The sequence below is a fragment of the Lagenorhynchus albirostris genome, chromosome 10, assembly GCF_949774975.1.
Source record: "Lagenorhynchus albirostris chromosome 10, mLagAlb1.1, whole genome shotgun sequence".
Classification (NCBI taxonomy): domain Eukaryota; kingdom Metazoa; phylum Chordata; class Mammalia; order Artiodactyla; family Delphinidae; genus Lagenorhynchus; species Lagenorhynchus albirostris.
This window is the reverse complement of record NC_083104.1, coordinates 37,723,931-37,738,268: the sequence shown is the minus strand read 5'-3', so window position 1 is coordinate 37,738,268 and position 14,338 is coordinate 37,723,931. Positions and strand designations below refer to the sequence as shown.

Here is a 14,338-nt window from a genome sequence, read left to right as displayed (position 1 = left end):
AACTCAAGAGTTCCTCCACCTACATGTAAACCCTGTGCTTGGGTGGAAAGGGACACAGCGTGGAGGTAGGGAGGAGGCCTGGCCAGTTCTGAGGCTCCCATTCCACCTGGAGGGCTGGAGGGGCGTGGGCCCCTCTGCCCTCAACCTTTGCTGGGGTCCACTGTCTGGTGGGGTTGGTAGGGGTCTCGGCTGTCTGGCTACGGGCTCTGGGGGTAGGTGAGAGAATTTGGCAAAGGAGAGTGAGGGGAGAACGGAGAGGTGGAAACCACATAATCAAAGACTGAGGCTACAGCATTGTCATTTGATCAAAGAAATATGGTCTCAAATTCGATGCTTGTGTAACTTCAGTGGGGGCCCACAACTCAAGGAGAGCTGGGAGCCCTCCCTTAGGAGGAAGCCAGGGTTCCATCTCACAGGCGTATAAGGGAGCCTGCTGGGCACTAGCTGGAGCTATGGAGCTGTCCAGGAGCCATCACAGACCCTCCAGCTTTGGTGGACCCCTGGGGGGCTCAGGGGATGTAGGATGGGAGTGAGGACAGGGTACGGATGTGTTGCGTTGTCAGAAGGCCACCCCATCTTCTTTTCTTCCCAGCTGTGGCTGGGGACCAAGACACCGGGTGGCCCCCAGCAGCTTCAGGCATTTGAATATGGGGTCATTGGAGACCAGAGGCTGCTCCATGGGGACAGTGCTGTGGGAGTGGGACTACTGACCCCACTTTGCAAGGAGCCCCTGACCAGGGGTCCTCCCTGTGGTTCCCATCCCCCCCAAGTCTAGCCCAAGCCCTGCATCTTAACACAAGGGAAACAGAGACACAGAGAGGCAAAGGACCAGCCCCAGGTCACACTGAGAATAAGAGTAGAACCTGGGGCTCCTGTCTCTTAGCCCTGTGCTCATTCCCATGCCTGGGAAGATGGGGCTTTTGCTGGGGGACACCTTTCGTGAAGGATAGTGAAGCCTCATATACTTGCATGAATGAAGCCAACTTGTAGCAATGGCCTTGTGGGCTGGAGGAGTCAGGATGGGCTCCTTGGAAGAGGAGGTAAAGTTCACCAGAGAGGGTAGGTTAGGTACAGTGGGGACGAAGTCTGTCCAGGTTGTCATGTCTTTCATTTGTTGAGCCTTCCTGGGTCCTCCATTTAATCTTGTTCTCTCCTCATGATGGGTTGTGAGGGTTTCTTCCCTTTATCCCCACTTTATAGATTTGTTCATGAAATCTACAGATATTATCTGAGCCAGTGCTCTGTGCCAGTACTGGGACCCAGAGGTGACCAGGCAGACTGGCCCTGCCCTTGTGGGTCCACAGTCTGAGGCCAGAGGCAGCACAATGCCAGCCTGACTGGGGAAACAGCTGCATGATCTGGGGCCGGTTATTTCACCTCGCTGTGCCTCAGTTCCTCAGCTAAAGAATGGTGGTAATAAAGTCCCTTCCTCCTAATGTTTATCAAGTGCTCAGAACAGAGCCAGGCATACTGAAAGTGTAACATCTATATGTGTGTGTTTGTTTAAAGAGTTATCAAAGGAACAGGTTAATTGTAGGTCGTGAGCAAGTGATGCACAGGAGGGAGGAAAAAAGGGTGATGATGCGGGAGCTTTCTGGGGAGCTGGCAACATTTTCTGTCTTGATGGGGGTGTGGGTCACAGGGTGTATGCAACTGTCAAAATTCATTGAACTGGACTCTTGAGATCTGTGTATGTAAAGTATACCTCAATAAACAAGCATATATAGAAAGAAAGTAAAATAAAGGATGAGGGGAGAGTAAGGACCCTCGAGGTCCTCTTTAGACAGGTTGTCAGGGAGGGCTTCTGAGAGGAGGTGTCTTTGGGGGTACTCCTAGGAGAGGAGAAGACTTTGGCAAGGGGGAAGAAAGATGAGAACACTGAGCCTCTAAGAGGTTTGGGGCTGCACTCAAGGTCACCCTGAGAGATCAAGAGAGACAGCCCTGGAGATTTCTTGGCAGCTGGCCCTGCGTGGGCCCAGGTGCAGGACTCTGTAATCTCCCCTTTAGAGAGACCTGGCGGCATTTATTGTGTTTTCTAGGGGCAGTTCTCTCCCCACCCCTGTGCCTGTTCTCAGAGCCTTGGCACTCAGAGAAGGACTATTTTAATCCATGTGGTAAATGGGATCCTAAATATGGACTGAGTAGGGTGGGAGGCATTGAGAGGCTCCAGCTCAGGACAGCTCCACCTGCTTCTCCTCCTCAGCAAAGCACAAGGTGCAGGCTCAGGCCATCCATCGTCCTCCTCCCTTCCCTTTCACACCCCTGTCTCCTTCCAGCCCCATGCCCATCATCCCATCCTTTGTTTGTTCAGGAGCCCAGTGTTTTCTGCCAGACCCCAGCCGGGGACTCCCAGGTAATCCCGACCTGTCTGTACCTTCAAGCTGCTTCCAGCCTGGTGGAGGTACAGAGGCCAAAACCACTGAGGGAGGTGCTGGGAGCACTTTCCAGAGGAGGAGACGTCTGAACTGACACCAGAACCTTCCTCAGAAAAAGGGAGTTAGCCCAGTAGAGGAGATGGAGCAAGAGTGCACCTGGTGTAGGCAGAGAGTGAGGCCTATTTGGGATCAGAACATACATCACTCTGACCAGAATCAAGTGCTCTGGGGCCAGGGTAGCAGGAAATGAGCTGAGAGAGGAAGACGAGCTCTGGATGCCAGGCGAGGAGGTGGCCTTTATACGGAGCACTAGTGGGTGGGGATAGGTAGTGAAGGACCAGAGAGAAAGAGGTAGGGCTGAGGACCCCACCGAAAGCATTTCAGCTGTGAGCTTGGGATTTTAGGAGAGAAGAGAGAGGACCCTGATATCGGGGTCGGGTGCCAGAAACAGGGCAGAGTGAGGAGAGGGTCCAGGAGCCTGCCTGGGGGCCCTGGCAGGACATGGTCAGGTGGGCTAGGGAGGAGGTGGCAGGAGGCAGGGAGAAGTGTTAGGAGGCCAAGCAGAGAAGGGGTGCAGAGAGGACAGAGCAGGCAGGGAGGATGGTGCATCTTTGGTCCTGTGGCTAAAGCCTGAGGTGCCCGTGGCTTGAGTCACCTCAGGACACAGTGTGGTGGGGGGAGCTGATGTGGTGAGTGGGGGTGACCAAGCCTCTACCCACAGTGCTGTTAAGTAAGAAGCCGGTACATGGGAGCTGTGTGGGCAGAACAGAGGAGGCAAAGGCAGCACGAGCAAGGGATCCATGGTTTCCAGGCTGGGAGTGTCTGCCTGCAGCCGTCTCCATGCACACCCCCATTCTGGACTGGTTAGTGGAGAAGGAACCCCGGAGCTGGTGGAGGGGCTTGCCCAGCTCCTTGCACCCCACACTAGGGTCAAGCTCCAGAGACCAAGGGGCAAGCAGATGCAGGGATTCGTTTCCGCCCCAGTTGATCTTTGCCTAGAGAGCTTGGTCCCAGAGCCTGCCCACACATGCCCTGGCAGCGGGGAAACCATCCTGCAGAAGAAGAAAGCAAGGCCCAGGGTGGCCCAGGGTCCGGCGCGTACTGAGCAAGATGGAGCTGGTCTGAGCCTATCTTGGGTTCCAGCCCTGGTCTTCAGCCCTGTTCAGCCAGGAAGCAAATGTGAGCAGCCTTACCTGGGGGATGGCTTGTCCCTGCTCTCCCCATTCTGGGCCACCTCACCCTGCAGGCTGACGTCTCCACCCCCTGCACCTCCTCTGAGCATGACCACTTCAGGGTCTTGCTCATTTCCGGTGATTGGCTGTAAGGTTGACAGCCACAGCCCAGGGCTGAGTTAACCTGAACAAGGATCGTGACGCCCACCCACGTGCTGCCTGCCTTGATGTGATGTATCCTGTGGGGATGACTATTATTACTCCATTTTACAGAGTTGTGGGCTGTGGCTTGGAGCTGTGAATGTTAGCTTGAGGTCACAGTGAGTCATTGGAGGAATTTAGCTCCAAGCCCAGACCTCACCCCGCCAGGCAGTCACTTCCCTCGAGCAGGGTCCTCCTTGCTGCCAACCTCTACCTCTGGTCCACAACCCTCATGCCGTCTCACTGTAAATGAGGCTCTGGCAATGTGTGGCTCCTGGCCTGGGGTCTCACAGGTGATGTGTGATTTGACTACGAAGTCCACTCAATTTCCACCTCAATTGCTGTCCCCAAGAAGGGAGGCAGGGGCTTCTCTGGCCTCTGAGTCCTTCCAAGCTTTCAGCTACTTTCCAGGGCTTCCTGAGCTACCAGCTAAGCTGCTTGAAGCTGACCCTCAATCAAGTCCAGAGGCTCATTGGACCACCAATCAGGAAAACCTGGATGTGAATCCTCATTTTGCCCTTCATAAGCTGGGGGACCTTAGGCAGGTCACAGGCCTCTTTGAGATTACGTGTCCTTGTCTGCAAAGTGAGGGCAGTGGCACTTCTGGGTGGCTCCTGGGGAAGTGGATTTTAGGCCTGACAACTTTCTGTGCCTACCTGCCCTCAGCTCCTGTATGACAGCCCCAAGGCCCGGCAGGAGGTGGACCACCACTGGAAAGCCTCAGGCGGCCCCCACATTGTGCGCATCCTGGATGTGTATGAGAACATGCATCACAGCAAACGCTGTCTCCTCATCGTCATGGAATGGTATGCTGGCCCACCCTGCCTCAGTGCCTCATTAGTACCCCTGTGGCCCCCAGGCTCCCACCATTCTTTAGGGGCTGTCTCTGTTCTTCAGATAGCATCTCCGGGAGGCCCCCCGCCAGCCTCTGAAGGGTCGCGGACCTGCGCAGCTGGCCACAAGGGCCTTCCTGCAAGGGTGGGAAGGAATCCACAGGGACTCTAATGTGGCCTCCCTGGGTATGATTTCCACTCTGTGAGGAGGGGCTGGAAGAGCTGAATGTAGGGGGTGGGGGAGAGATGTGGGGAAGAGTGGGAAGTACACTGTCCCCTCAGCTTTCTCCTTCCCACCTGGATTGGTGCTCCCACGGCCCCACCAGGTGCTGGGTGATCAGGGCCTAGATCCAGGAGCCAGCGGCTTTCTCCACCCTGGGCTTCTTCCACGAGCACTGTGGCTCAACCCTAACCTTCCTCAGACCCTGGGCCCTGTGTCTTGGCCTCCAGCTCCTCCCTGTCTGCCTTTAAAGTTCCCCCTCACCCCTCAGTGTAGCAGCTCTTGAGTCAGATTTGGGGTTCAGATCCTGGCTCTGCCACCCACTAGCTGTGTGACCTTGGGCAACTGCTAACCTCTCTGAATCGCTGTAACTCCCATGTAAAATGCGGAGGGAGATCTTGATGTAGCATTCACCCTGTTCATTCTAAGTGCTCTATGTGTATTGCTGAATCAATCTTCACAACTCTGTGAGGTTGGTGCTATAATCCCTGTTTTACAGAAGAGGAAGGTGAGGCACTGAGAGATGAAGGGACCAGCCCAGGATTACACAGCAGTGCACACAAAGGGTTTGCCCAGGGCGCAGCACACAGTAGGTGCTCAGAAAACAGTGGCCATGATGATGATAACTGACATCTCCTTCCTCACTTGGGGAAACCTGGATGAGGGTGGGGCTACCAGGTAGGGTCAGTGCCCCTGGGGACACAGGTGCTCCCTGGTTAAGATACTCCCCTAGTTCTAAGAGTTGAGTTCAACCCACCCAAGCCAACAGCCCACCATTCACCAGGCTCTGCAAGGCACAGGGAGGCTGAAGGTGACCGTTCCCCAGGAGAAGAGCAGCAGGGCTGGAGGCCTGAGCCCATGACTTGGGGTGGGGGCAGGTTGATGCCTGATTCTCCACCTCCCTGCCCACTTTCTCTAATAGCATGGAAGGCGGTGAGTTGTTCAGCAGGATTCAGGAGCGTGGCGACCAAGCTTTCACTGAGAGAGGTGTGTACGTGCAGCTGCACTGGGGATTTGGGCTGAGATGGCTCACACAGAGTTTCTGTGTGATGCTGGGCAAGGCCCTGCTCCTCTCTGTGCCTCAGTTTCCCCAGCTGAATAAGAGGGGGTGGGACAGAGTGTTTATCTCCCAAGGGGTTCTGTGAGTCTGTGACACTTTGCCAGAGATGGGCTCTCCATGGCCTTGGGATGGAGGACTCCATGCCTCTTGGTGCCAACCAACAGTTGAGCTGGGGAGAGGTAGCCCAGGCCCGCTGAAAGAGCCCCAAATGAGATGAGGCCATCCCCAAAGGAAACTAGGGTGACCAGGGTGTGGGTATGGGATGGAGGCCCTGGGTGGGAGGAGTGCACCACCTTGTGCTTTCCCAGGAGGGATGATGGGTGGGGCCCCCTAGGCTGCCTGACCCTTGACTGACATCAGTGACCCTCTCCTCTGTCTCTGTCTGCAGAAGCTGCAGAGATCATGCGGGATATTGGCACCGCTATCCAGTTTCTGCACAGCTGGAACATTGCCCACCGAGATGTCAAGGTGAGGCTCCAGGATCCAGGTTCGGAGACCAGGGAAAAGAGTGCCATCCACAACCCTCAATGGTCCCAGCATCCACTAGATGGAGGCCACGTTCCTTGGTTGGCATTCAAGGCCTCTTCCCCCTGGCCAAGACTGCTCTCCTCAGCCTTTTCTCCCATGGTTCCAGCATATTCATTCTGCTCTAGCCAGATGGGTCTCCTTGTTTCCTTCAAACACTGTATAATCCCAATAGCCATAAGAATAATTGAATGCCTACTTCAAGCCAGTAGTCCTGATAAGCATCTCGTTTAATCCTCACCCAGCCCTGTGAGATGGGTGCCATTACCCATTTGACAGATGAGGAAACCGAGGCTCAGAGAGAGATTGTCTTGCTCAAGGCTGTGCAGTTGCTGCCCTGGGATTCATGCATTCATTTGTTCATTCAGCAAGGATTTTGTGGTGACAATATGCCAGGCCTCAGGAAGTGGCTGCCTTACAATGTTGGGGCTTCTGTGAAGTAACAGCCATAGTTTCCATAGGTGGAGCCCTCTAATGTCAGCATTTTAGGGGAAAGAAGCCATGTGCTGGGCACTGGATGAAGGAGCAGAGGTAATCCCAGTTGCTGGACCTGCTTGCCCTTCCAGTGGATGGGCTTGAGAGATGTTCTCTCCAAACTTCCTATCCAGGGAGGACTGACTCTTACAGGTGATCAAGATCAGATGGATGAAATGCAAATCGAGGCAGCCTTACATACACACATGCACACACTTGTATGTGCCAGCCACCATCAGAGTAGAATCTGCAACTCCTGGGCCCTCAGGCCCACACTTAGAGCATGACACCCCCAGGCTTATTTCCTCCTAAGACTGGGCAGAGGAGACCTGAGGGCCCAGCTGCTGCATCAGGTTCTTCCTCTGGCTGACTACTGCCAACCCATACAGTTATTCTTTGATTTTGGATACACGGGGAGCCGCAACAGTCTCACCTTTGCTTTATTTTGCAAAATAAACCATTGCTTTATTTTGGCCCTGGCTTCCTTTTTTTCTCCCAAGGGGAGAAAAGCCTTCTGCTGAGAAGATTCCTTTGTATAGATCAAAAGTGCTTCCCTGTTTTTAATCCCAGTCCAAGGTTGCATCATCTCAAACAGGACCTGAGAAATAGCTTTCACTGGCTCCAAACTGGAACTCCATCTAACACCCATCCTTCTACCCCAGCTCTGCCGCTCCTGTCCATGGGCCTAGGTCCTACACATTCATTAGAAACCAGCTTCAGGGCTGCCTCCTCCATGCAGATTCCCCACTGCCTTCATCCCTCAGACTCTCTGTGCTCTGCAACCAGGAAAGATGGCCTCTGTGCAGCTCCTGGGGTCTTAGCTCCCGGAGCAACCTCAGGGGGGCTGTCCTGCAGGCTCATTCTGGGCTGGGTACAGGCTGTGTGCTTGGCAGCACTGGCTCGCTTGCAGCCCACCTTCCCCCGGACCCCTCATTTTGGCATCTCAAGGCAGCATCACCAACTCAAGCTCAGAATTTCCTGCCCCTGGGCTCTCCGTGGCACTCGGTTATCTGCAGCCTTTGTTGAACAACTGCCTCAGTTTCCCCTCTGTGAGATGAGGTGTCACCTCTCAGCCACATTAGTCTCCTCCATATTTGGCCCGTGTTGTTGTTTGCCAAGACCCAGGTCTTTTTAGTGAGATGGACCTGGCTCCTCCTGCATCAATCTGGATGAGGGAAGATTCTGCCCCCACCTGGTGCCTAACTCCAGACTAATGTTTTCTCTTCCTGGCCCAGCCTGAAAACCTGCTCTACACGTCCAAGGAGAAAGATGGGGTACTCAAGCTCACTGACTTTGGCTTTGCCAAGGAGACCACCCAAAATGCCCTGCAGACTCCCTGCTACACTCCCTATTATGTGGGTGAGTCCTTGGGATATGGTTTGTACCTCTTTACCACACCCGCCTCACCCTGCTGTGGTATGGGGCAGCCAGTGGGGTGCAGAAGCCAAAGGGTTAAAGCCCAGTGAGGAGGGAGGGGAGGATTCTGTCTGCGAGGAGGCGGTGACTGGGGGGCCGGAGGTTGCAAAAATATTCTCCCAAACTTCAGCTTCTGCTTTTGAAAATAGATCCAGGAAAATTCTGGCTGTGGCCTGTGAGCTGAATGACATCACAGCGGCTCTAAATATATACGTGATAAAAGGCTGCCATCAGCTTGGGATGGAGCCCAACTGTGGTTGTTTTTCTCTGGTTTTTATCTTCCTGAGAGTCATATTCAGAAAGTGGGCAGGCATTTCCTCCTACATTAGAGGGATGCAGGGTACCAGCCACCTGCCTTGTGGGAGAGGGTCCCTTAGGTGAGGGCATGGATGGGACCCGGGGTTGTACACATACCCATGCTTCCTGGAAAAGCTCCCTGCTCCTCTGTGAGTGGGCAGCCCCCAGATCTGGAGAAGCCCCTGCTGAAAGTGCCCCTTCCCAGAGAGTGGGGTGATGACTCGTTTTACAGAGAGCTCTTCTCCCTCAGGATAAGCCTTCCAAGAGCTGTTTAAGGGGTGGGAAGCCCCCTGAGACAGCTGGAATGGCACTCTGTTTACCAGAACATGTTTTGCAGTATTTTGACTTAGAAATCTTCCGGCCTACCCATCTCATTGAACAGATGGGAAGACCAAGGCCCCATGGGATGGTAGCCAGGCTGACAGTGGAACCCAGAGCCCTGGCCGTGGCCCCTCCTTACCCATGACCTTGGCTGTACATTCAGGAGGCAAGGGACACAGGGCAGCTGGTGGGCTGAGGCCCTCTCACCTACGGCAGGACCCCATCAAACCCCAGACTGCCCTCCTCTCCCTCTCCTCCCACACCAAGACTGAGATGGCCCAAAGTAGCTAGGAGGCTATCATTTCTTACAGCCCAGTCTAAATTGGGATTATTTTATCTGGGAGCTGCTTTTCCTCCCGCAACTTCACACACATGCCGCCTTCCCAGAAGGTGCCAGACGCCAATCTGCTCTGCCCCATCCCCCAGCTTGGGCACCTGCTCTCCACCTTGTCCAGGATTTAGGCTCCTGCCTGGGCTTGAGGACCCTTGGGACTGAGGCCCTTCCTGTGCTCTCTGCCCTGGTAGCTCCTGAGGTCCTGGGTCCAGAGAAGTATGACAAGTCATGTGATATGTGGTCCCTGGGTGTCATCATGTACATCCTGTGAGTACCATCCATCTCCTGCAACCCCGTGTACCCTCAGAACCACTTCTGTCCCCGCCATCCTTGGTGAGGGGCTTGAGCAGGTCACTCTTCAAGGAGGCTGCCCTTCCCTTCTGGTCATGGGACACCTCTTCTTCAGGCTCCCTGGAGGCCTCCCCATGCCAAGGGCAGATGGTGGTCCTGGGATGAACACCAGAGTTCTGAGGGCTGGTATTATTGCCTTGGTGTCTGGCTGCCCATCTGCCCAGTCAGGGTCGTGGGGGAGGAGAATGGGTCCACCCTGGCGCTTCCCCCACACCTGTGCCGAATGACCTCTGCCCTCCCCTAGCCTGTGTGGCTTCCCGCCCTTCTACTCCAACACGGGCCAGGCCATCTCCCCGGGGATGAAGAGGAGGATCCGCCTGGGCCAGTATGGCTTCCCCAATCCTGAGTGGTCAGAGGTCTCTGAGGATGGTGAGTGAATCTCTGCCCCATCTTGCTCCACTGGACCCCATAAGCCTTCCTTCTGGGAGAGAACACTTTGGTGTCAAACCGACCTGTATTCAGATCCTAGCTTCCCCAGCATCCCAGCTTTGTGGTCCTAGGCAAGTCACCTAACCTTTCTGAACCTCAGTTTCTATATCTGCCAAATGGGCTCAAAACCTGCCTCCTCAAAACTTCCTCTAACTCCTGTTCATATTTTCCCTTTGGAGACCACAAACAAGTCTGCCTCATATCAATTATCTATTGCTGCCTAACAAATTACCCCAAACACTTAAGGCCTTAAAACAAGGAACGGTTATTAGCTCACTGTTTCTGTGGGTTAGGAATTTGGGAGCGTGTGCAGAGCTGGTGGTCTCTGGGAGGGGGGGACTGGCTCTGAGGAACTTCGCAGCCTCACCACTCCCCTCTCATCACTAGCCAAGCAGCTGATCCGCCTCCTGCTGAAGACAGACCCCACAGAGAGGCTGACCATCACACAATTCATGAACCATCCCTGGATCAACGTGAGTGCCACCTCGTTCTATGGTGGGCGGGGTGATGAGCTTGAGCAGGGCTGCCAGAAGAGTGATGGCTCCGGAGTCTCTGCCGTGGGCCACAGATGTGTGGTAGTGCCCCACCTATAACCTGCCTTTGCCACCACTCATGTCAGGCTCCTTCACCTCCCTGAGTCTCCGTTTCCCCATCTGAGACTGGAAGAAAGGGGGTGGGGTTGGGCAGCCAGTGTTGTCCCGGGTGCCCGCAGGGTCTGATCCACGGGCCTGGGGCTCCTTCCAGCAATCGATGGTGGTGCCACAGACTCCACTCCACACAGCCCGAGTGCTGCAGGAGGACAAAGACCACTGGGATGAAGTCAAGGTGGGTGGACTCTCCCTCAGCCTCCCTGCAAGTAGCAGGGTTTTGGAAAAAGGGACTCCACGGTGGTGACCACCCAGAACCTGGGTCTTCGGTCCCCTCTCGCCTTATGTCAGTGACTGCAGCCGTGGTCTGACCGTGGCACTTGGAGCACTGGGCTGCGCTACCCCATTCAGGGTGGTGCTCCTGGCTCACGCCCTCGGTGAAGGGGGGCTTTGGGGTCAAACCGAACAAGCTTTGGCCATAATCCCTCCTATGATTTGCAACATTTGGGAGGGTGGTCAGCCTGCTTTTAGACTTAGGGGAGGCCAGATTTGAGCCTATGGGGCAGCAGCTCAGAGCCTGGGGCAACCAGGGCACAGTCTTCAGGCGCTGGTGCCCTGGGTGCACAGCAAGACGGCGTCCCCTGCAGGCCTTGTGGTTCTGAGCAGGTGACATTGGTCCAAGTCCCTGTCCTACTTACCCTTGGTATGGTCCCAGGGAGTCACTATACTTTCTGTGCCTTTTTGGATAAGCCCAGTGTCTACCACAATGGACTAGAGTGAAGCTCATATGAGGCAAAGGGATGGGCCCAGTGCTGGCTACACAGGGGGCTCTTGGGCAGCATAGATGGTCACTGCCATCACTGATATTATTAAGGGGCTACTCAGGCAGGAGGTGATGTCTCTTGAGGTCAGTGTACCTGCCCTCCCCCCACATCTGTCCCCAGGAGGAAATGACCAGTGCCCTGGCAACCATGCGGGTGGACTATGACCAGGTGAAGATCAAGGACCTGCAGACCTCTAACAACCGGCTCCTCAACAAGCGGAGGAAGAAGCAGGCAGGAAGCTCCTCGGCCTCTCAGGGCTGCAACAATCAGTAGCTCATGCGGCTGTGGGGGAGCTGGGCCTCAGCCTGGAGGACACACTGGAGGGGCCTGAGGCCCTGACCCAGAGGGCCCAGGCTCATGGTTTTTAACAAAAGGATTATTTTTGTTATGTTTTAATTTGTCACTTGGAACTTCAGGATGGGGGGACGTGACCCTGATCCTTCAGAATTCCAGCCCAGGTTCAGGCCCTAGACAAGGGCCAAAACCTGGGGGCTAGGGAGCCACCTGCTGCAGCTGCAGTGCCTTTGACCAGAGTGGCCTGAATGAACTGTGACTTTGTCCTGCCCTGGGCATGGCCTTAGACTTCTAGGCCACTGGGAGTTGTGGCTGGGCGTCCCTTCTTCTGTGGAAACAGCTCCCTGGAGGGTGGGCAGATGGGCCTGGCCTTGGGAAAGGCATCCGGCCACTGGTTGTCATGGTGACCAGGGACAGAGTTGCTGTCTCTGAATGCTGAGTGAGTGAGCAAGGGAGGGAGAGGGGCAAACGAGGGTCTGCGTGCCTTCTTGGGGAGGCTGCTCTCCCTCACGCTGCATGCCTCTCTCAGGCTCACCCCTCTTTGGTCTCCCTGAGGCTGCAGGGTCAGTCTGCCTGGCTCTCTGGGTGGTCCAGCCCTGTCTTGCTGCAGCCCCATCCCACAGGGTCCTTGGAGTTCTCCTTGCACAGAGTCCATGGGCCCAGCATCCTGTTACTACCCCCCACCCAAAAAGTAGCCTCTCGTCTCACTGCGAGTGGGAGGTATTTTTAACCCTTTTTTTTTTACTTTGGAAATGTCACTGTGACAAAAGCTAAAACAGTTACCCTGCCCCTACCTGCTCACCAGATCCCAGGCAGGAAAGCCTTTCCTTAACTTTTCATCCTCTACTCTGTTTTAATTGATGGCAGGGGTTGTCTCTTGGTGCACTTTTGCGAGAGTGGATAGCTTGGGGCAGGGCCAAGGGCTCCCCGTTAACCAGGGGTCTCTTTCTATCCTCCGGGTCAGACCCGAGGCAGCGGAGGGCTGCTGTGTGACGCTTAGAGGGTCTGGTCCTGGCTTTGGCAGAATCAGAGCAGAGAGTGCCCCTTCCTTGCTGGTCCAGGCTCACCCAGCCCCACACTGCCCAGGCAGCCTCAGGGTGCTGAACCCCTGATATGGGCCTGGCAAGTGCCTGACCCCCGGCCTGTTTGCTGGTTCCTTACACTTCTCTCACGGGCAGGGAAATCCTAGACCACGTCAAATAGGGTGGTCACACTTTTTGTAAAACACTGCTGGGTTTTACATCCAGATATTAGTAAACAACATTTTGACATTTTCCCCTTGTTTCTGAGTCTCTCTTTCTCTATATGAGTGGACAAAAGTGGCCTAAGGGCATGTCCTCACACCTACTAGTGATTTCACTGCTGCTGGACAGGGCGCCTCAGGCCTGGTAAACATGCCAGACTGACTCCAGGTCCACCCTGGCCTCACCAGGCATGGGAAGGTCATGGGAGCTAAGGGATGGCAGCTGCCCCGTGCCCCCAGCTCTGTGCTGCCCGGTGCGCTACGTGTGTGACAGCCACCCCCAGCTTGGTGTGTGCCAGCGTCTGCCCACAGTGGCCACCCCCAGCTGTGTGCCAGCCTGCTGAAGGGCGGGCAGAGCGCCTGCTGCAGCGCTGAGCTATTTTCAGAAGCTGCCAGATTTCATTTGGCAGCGAGGATGTCGGGGAGGGGAGGGGGCGGGACGCTGGAGACTCTTTTGACTACTCCAGCGACGGAGCACCCTCAGCCCTCGGGAGCCCTTGCAGGCAGCCTCGAGGGGGACCCTGACTGACATATTCCCCCAGCTCCTGTCCTCTCCATTTCCCAAGAGCTCATCTGACACCTGCAGCACTCCTCCCCCCACCTCCCTTCCCCTCAGGGTGTCGGGGAGGGTGGGAGATGTTAGAAGGCAGGGACAGGCAAGCCACCTGAGCTGAGTGCTGCTTCCTAGCCTGGTGACCTTGGACAAGTCTCCCCACTTTCCCGCCTTGATTTCCTCACCTGTGTATTGGCGTTGATGATGTCCACTCTGGGGAGACATCTGGGGGATTGGACAGATGATGTGTAAAGTACTTAGTGGGGTGCCTGGTGCGTGGCTCGTGTCCAGCACCCGTTTGCCACCCCAGCATCCTTAGCTGTCAGGAAGGAGAGAAGTACCTGAAATTGCTCAAGGGAAAAGCAGCCCAGCCCCCAATCTACCTCTGGGACTTTCCACCCAGAAAATCAGGCTTTCTCCACCCATGGGCTCTCACTCCCAAGGACCTGCTCTCCAGAACAGCATCATATGGGCTTCCTGGACCTTGGTTCCAGCCCTGGGCTTCATCCTTGAAGGGGTGGCCCACCCTTCTGAAGGACCCCTGAGGTCCCCAAATGAATTCTGGGGGCCTCACAGAGCCTGTGGTTCAGACCAACCCTTGTCATGTACTCTGCCCAGTGAAACGCTCGCCAGCTGCAGAGGCAGGTAAAGTCTGTCTAGTCACAAAGCTGCAGAGGTGCAGATGGACTCCTTCACTTGGCTACTTAGTGCCCACTCCCGGAGACCCTGTGCTGGGTGCAAGGAAGGCAGCAGTGGAAGCTGAGGATAGAGTCTCACCTCGGGGAGTTTACACACATGAGGGAGAAGGACAAAATATCACACAAATACA

At 55.3% G+C, this 14,338-nt stretch overlaps 1 protein-coding gene across 3 annotated transcripts in view; it reads left to right on the top strand.

Moving 5' to 3' along the window:
* MAPKAPK3 (MAPK activated protein kinase 3) overlaps positions 1-12,988 on the top strand; it is a 38,001-nt gene extending 25,013 nt beyond the window's left edge. For 2 of the 3 annotated variants that reach the window (XM_060161728.1, XM_060161731.1), the window contains 9 exons: positions 4,415-4,554; positions 5,724-5,788; positions 6,250-6,329; positions 8,096-8,219; positions 9,420-9,495; positions 9,824-9,948; positions 10,396-10,481; positions 10,753-10,833; positions 11,540-12,988. In XM_060161728.1, coding sequence (XP_060017711.1) covers positions 4,415-4,554; positions 5,724-5,788; positions 6,250-6,329; positions 8,096-8,219; positions 9,420-9,495; positions 9,824-9,948; positions 10,396-10,481; positions 10,753-10,833; positions 11,540-11,692 — 930 coding nt within the window. In that variant the 3' untranslated portion in view covers positions 11,693-12,988. The remainder of the gene's footprint in view (positions 1-4,414; positions 4,555-5,723; positions 5,789-6,249; positions 6,330-8,095; positions 8,220-9,419; positions 9,496-9,823; positions 9,949-10,395; positions 10,482-10,752; positions 10,834-11,539) is intronic. The other variant, XM_060161732.1, reaches the window with a different exon arrangement.
* Positions 12,989-14,338: the final 1,350 nt, after the last annotated feature.